The sequence below is a fragment of the Vigna unguiculata genome, chromosome 3 (assembly GCF_037176805.1).
Source record: "Vigna unguiculata cultivar grain cowpea cultivar isolate G323 ecotype 2 chromosome 3, ASM3717680v1, whole genome shotgun sequence".
In the NCBI taxonomy this organism is placed as follows: Eukaryota; Viridiplantae; Streptophyta; class Magnoliopsida; order Fabales; family Fabaceae; genus Vigna; species Vigna unguiculata.
In genome coordinates, this window is record NC_140794.1 from 42730614 (window position 1) to 42736471 (window position 5858).

The following is a 5858-nucleotide window of genomic DNA, read 5'->3' on the forward strand; positions in this document are numbered from 1 at the left end:
TTTGATGTCATCGATGAATAATATTACCTTCTGCCTTGTTACTTGCACATACTGATTTACATGAAAATTTTTTGTGTATTTTTTCTAATCATGTGTAAGTCATAGCTCGAAAAAATATTTTAACTTTATGGTTTTGACAAATCCTATTTTGGGTGAGGTTATTGACGGTAACATTATTTAATAATATCTTGCGTGAATTGATTTGATACTGATAAGAAAGACTAGAAGGTGGCGTTCATGGGTATGACCTCACCCTTCATTATCAGAAATATTGACCGTCAAATCCATTTACTTCATCACTAACGTAATAAGAAGACTGTTTAGCCAAGGGAAAGTGGAGTACTAAAATTATGCTTATCGGAAAATCATGATCTTTATGACATAAGTGGTGTGTTAATTACATACAACTAATTAATATAGATACATTATTACAATGCCTTGCAAGAATAAATTAATCTCGTTATTCATTCATGATTCTTGGGCCTGACCTGAGAATCCAAAACAACAATTCTAGTGTAGTTATATACAGCTTCCTATAAACCGCAATGCCAACAGAACTGAATGCATCTTTCAGGTCCCAGGTCAAGATCCTCATTCCATTTCGCGTTTCTATTTGAACAGAAGAGCTTCTTTTGGCCTTGCAAGAAGTGACATGACTGTGGCCGCAATGTGCTTTGATGAAAGCCCTGCTTCTTCAACCTGATCCTGGGGTGACCCATGATCAATGTACCTGTCAGGAAGCATCATTGCTCTCCACTGCAGATAAAACCAAAAGGGAATTGTTAGAAGTGCACAAAATAGGGACTTATCTGAAGGGAATAATAATCTCAAAATGAAATCATATAAGAGAAAGGTTTACCTTTAGAGGTCCATCTAGAATACCAGATAAGCTCAAGAATTGAGAAACATGTGATCCAAAACCACCAATAGAACCCTCTTCCACCGTGATCAGTATTTCGTGCTCTTTAGCCAGTAGCCTGATGAGATCGGTATCCAAAGGTTTGCAAAACCTAGCATCAGCAACTGTCACACTAACGCCTACTTCTTTAAGCAATTCCGAGGCATGTCTGCATTGTTGGACCACAGAACCATATCCCAATATAGCAACTCTGCTGCCTTCCATCAGAATTCTGCCTTTTCCGATCTACACGACCAAAACAATTTCAATTCGGTGGCTTAACTTTGAGATAAGATTCAGTTTAGGAAATACATGTTAGTCACTGATTCTCACCTCAAGTGGGGTTCCTTTGTTGTTGAGTGGCAAAGTGGCTCCAATTCCATTTCCCCTCGGAAATCTGAAGCAGCTTGGTCTGTCATCTATAGTTGCTGCTGTTGCAACCATGTGCATCAGCTCAGCTTCATCAGAAGGAGCCATGACCACCATGTTGGGCAGGCAAGCCATGTAAGTGATATCAAATGCTCCACAATGGGTTGGTCCATCTGCTCCAACCAAACCAGCTCTATCCAATGCAAATCGGACAGGTAGCTTTTGAAGATCAACGTCATGGACTACCTGGATACACAAAATAAATCATACTGATAAGAATTTTGTTTTTATCGCAGATATTAACTTACAAATAAACTTAGATCAAGAAGAAATCAATAATGAGATAGTTTGGACTATTTCTCATTGAACCATATTGGCTCACCTGATCATATCCTCGTTGCAGGAATGATGAGTAAATGGCACAAAAGGGCTTGAGACCTTCGGCAGCTAACCCAGCAGCAAATGTAACAGCATGCTGCTCAGCTATCCCCACATCGAAACACCGATCGGGAAACCTTTTGTGGAAATAATTTAGGCCGGTACCACCACCCATTGCTGCGTGAATGGCCACTATCTTGTTGTCTACTTCAGCCTCCTTTATCAAAGACTCAGCAAAGTACTGTGTGTATGAGAGTGTTGAGGCTTTTGCCTTAAACTGCTTCCCTGTTTTTGGATCAAACTTTACAACCCCTGAAAATATCAGAATTTATAAGTGTCTGTTTGGATTCAAATATTAGTTTTAAATCACCCAAAATATTAACTACCTAAGTAATTAGTTACTCACTAGGTTTCCGGTTGAGAAATTAATTGTTAAGTACAAAATTGATTTTGAGTTATATTAACAGTGGGTAACTTTTGCAATAGATCTAAGAATTTGTTTTACAATTTCGAGTTTCTCATGATGATTTATTAAGAAATATATATTTCTCACCGTGCATTTTATCAGCTGCTTTTTCTGCTGGGGGGTATCCCTTCCCTTTTTCTGTCACAATATGAATCAAAACTGGACCTGGAGCAGGCATTGCTTTGACTTTTTCAAAGATGGTGACGAGATCTTCAATGTTATGACCATCCACAGGACCTATGTAATATAAGCCAAGTTCTTCAAATAGTGTAGATCCAGAACCGCTGATCATGCCTCTTGCATACTCATCCACTTTTGCTGCAACCTGGTGTGTTTGTCCTCCAATTTGTTTCGTGATGCTCTTCAGCAACAAAATTGGAGCCAAATAAATGCCACATCTTATTGAAAGTTTGACATGATCACTGAGATCATGACGTTGACTACGAATATGATAAGTTTAAGAGGCTTACTTTTGCAGCTTCTCTGAGTTTGCGGAATTCTGTACTCGCTTGAATTTTGCTCAAAGCACTGCTGAGGGCTCCGACAGGAGTTGCAGGGCCATCAAGTGTGGCAGTTGGTAAAGAGACTTGTTTGTTGTCATTGAGTATTACTATCATGTTAGAATCAAGGAACCCTGCATTGTTCATGGCCTCGTAAGCTTGGCCTGCTGTCAAAGCTCCATCTCCTATCACTGATATGATGCTGTTCTTCTTCCCCAGAAGATCACGTGCAACAGCCATGCCTAATAAATATTCAGAATTGTTGCTCAATTGTGAGATAAGTGTTTCTGCACATATATTTGACGAAAATACATTGATCTTAAAATATAAGAATCTTACCAAGACCAGCAGATATGCTTGTAGAACTGTGTCCTACCCCAAAAGCATCATGAATGCTCTCATCCCTTTTAGGAAAACCTGCCAGCCCCGAAGTCTTCCTAATGGTGTGCATTCTGGACCTTCTACCTGTGAGAATCTTGTGTGGGTATGCCTGCAATTCGGTTACTTTTTAGACTCTCTTACACATCCCACATGATATAATGATGAAAATTGTACAGAAGAGAAGAAAAAACATAGAATCTTAATTGGCACAATAGCAAATTTCTGTAAATGAAGATTATATTTCTTTTGTTGCTATTTAACTTGTATTAGAAAAGAAGAAGAAACAAATAAGAGGAAAGATTACCTGATGACCAACATCCCATATAATTTTGTCTTCAGGGGTGTCGAAAACATGATGCAAAGCCACTGCTAACTCCACCACTCCCAAGCTTGAGCTAAGATGTCCACCAGTGTTTGACACACTGTGCACAATATCTGCCCTCAGCTCTGCTGCAAGTTGCTCTAGATCCTGACAAACACATTCAACACTTTTAACAAACAAACCAACAAAACTCACAAAAAAAAAGAAAAAAAAAAAACTGTTGTGTCAGCCACGGACAAGAAATATGCTGTGGCATGGGCTTTAGGCCTTAACAAATGATTCCTAATTTTTAACCTGAGTGGACAGATTCTTCATGTGAATTGGGTAGTTGATTGTGTCCAACAATGGTGTTTGAGGTTTCTCTCCTGAGTAATTGATCTTCCACCCGTCTTTCTCTTTCCTGATAATAGTCTTCTCGACGTCACCCGAGTCATTTGCTGAAACTCTCACGCAGAACTGACAAACATAATAACACATCAGCCATCTTTGCACCATCAGTGGAAAAATAATGGTGAATTTGCTGTTAACAAAAGGAAGATGAGTGATTCCTTATGGAATCAAAACACGGAACACGAAAAAAAGGAAAAAGAAAAGCACTGTATGGTGTTGACAGAGATGGTGTTTAGTGTGGTTATATTGTTAGATCAGAAAGGGCAATGAAAAGTGTTGTTACAGACATGTAGAATTGTCCGTATGATTCATATTCACCAACCTTTTTTCTGCTGTCATAGTATGGAGTTGGAGCTTTGGGTTTGTGGGTTGGGGAGAAGCAATTGTTTGGCTTAAGCAAGGTACCACTACAGAAGGCCATGGCTATTGAGAAAGGTGAGAGAGAGAAAGAAAGAGATGGGTATTGTGAAAGGTGTTGGAAGTATGCAGAAAATTGAGAGAGCAGATTCTGAAGCAAAGCTTCCTTTGCGGTGGTGTTGCATTTAACAGAATTGTGGAAGTACCCTTTATAGGGGCAAGAATGCAGAAACAAACAAAACCGAGGCTCAATTCATTTCATTTCATTCTCAAACTATAATTTTTGTTCTTTATTATTGCTTTGTTGTTTCGTTTTATTTTATTATAATTCATCGTAAACAATACAGGAGAAATATAAATGTGTGATAAACTTAGAAAGAATTACGTATTCCATTTTCGTTGATATCATTTATCATTGACTGAAATATTTTAACAAAACCCTTGTAGAAAATTAATAATTGATTATTATCAATTATGGAAAATGTTTTAGCCGATATTTTTTCTTTTTTCTTCTCAGATTTAGTGACAGTTCTTCACTCAAGGAAAAGACACGTGGACACGTTAGAATATATTTGTGAGGAAAGTATTAAATTAAAAAATAAATACATTTAGAGTCTTTGAGTATATAAAAGTATTGTATTTTATTATATAAAAGAAAAGGAGATAAAAATAATAATAATAAAAGTTTAAATAAAACATTACAATGATCAGTTAGTTCTATAATAATTTAATTAAAGCAATAAAGATACAGAACTAAGCCGCCAACAAAAACGTTGAAGAAAAGTTATGCATTTTCCACCCAATAGTTCTAAATTATAAAAGATTAAATATCATTTTTATTCTTTATAAATGGGACATTGTTTATTTTTAGCCCTTAAAAAATAATTATTTGTCATTCTCACAATACTTTCAAATAAAAATTAGTTATTAAATTTATCAAGATTCAAATAATTGTATTTGCAGTAAAAAAATAATAATGACACTTTTAATAAAAAATATTAACCTCTTTGATTCATGATTTAAATTTAAAAATCAATATAAGAAAAATGAATCTGATTTATATATTATAAGCTTTCCTCACACATTCTATTATTTTTAAAATTTGAGTAAAGAAAGATTATTAAACAATGAACTAAACTTTTTACAATTAACATTTTTTGTGGTTTTTAGTTTACAGAATGATTTTTATTTTAATAAATATCTTTACCAAGTAATTTTTTGAAACTAATTTTTTTAATTATAATTAAATAAAATAAATTACTATTAAATTTTTACATCATTATTTAATACAAAAATTAAAAATACATTAAATATACACTAAAACAAGATGCCAAATTAATTAATTTACTAAAATAGAAAGTCTAAAAAACTTTGTACTAAAAATAAAAATGGTATAAACTTAATATGTAAAGAAAACAAAAACATATCAAACATCACATCATTTTTAAATTTTGTTGTCAAATAATTTGTATAAATTCCAATAAAAATAAACTAACTGAATGAGAACAAAATAAAGTAATTATCTTGTTCTTACACTATATACTACACGTGGCATCTACAGAGTATTTTTTTTTTATTCGCAACTATTACCTAATATTTTATTAGGATACAAATTGAGTCTCCATGTAAAAATGAAAATGTTTACCTCCCTAAAGCTGGAATCAACCAACGAATTGTACTACTAAAATTATTATAATTTAATTAGGAATTTCGGGATCAAATTTTAGGTATATAACTTGAGTTAAATATTTAGGAAAATAAAAACTCCCTAATATGATTGATTATAAAAAGGTGATC

At 34.3% G+C, this 5858-nt stretch overlaps 1 protein-coding gene across 1 annotated transcript; it reads right to left on the reverse strand.

The window, feature by feature from the left end:
• Positions 1-319: 319 nt before the first annotated feature.
• LOC114178755 (1-deoxy-D-xylulose-5-phosphate synthase 2, chloroplastic-like) lies at positions 320-4257 on the reverse strand. The gene is made up of 10 exons (XM_028064827.2): positions 4027-4257; positions 3609-3770; positions 3297-3461; positions 2951-3101; positions 2582-2853; positions 2199-2472; positions 1650-1957; positions 1232-1513; positions 860-1144; positions 320-756 (listed from the first exon to the last, which is right to left on the reverse strand). The coding sequence occupies exons 1-10, from the start codon at positions 4123-4125 to the stop codon at positions 610-612; spliced, it is 2145 nt and encodes a 714-aa protein (XP_027920628.1). The 5' UTR covers positions 4126-4257; the 3' UTR covers positions 320-609.
• Positions 4258-5858: the final 1601 nt, after the last annotated feature.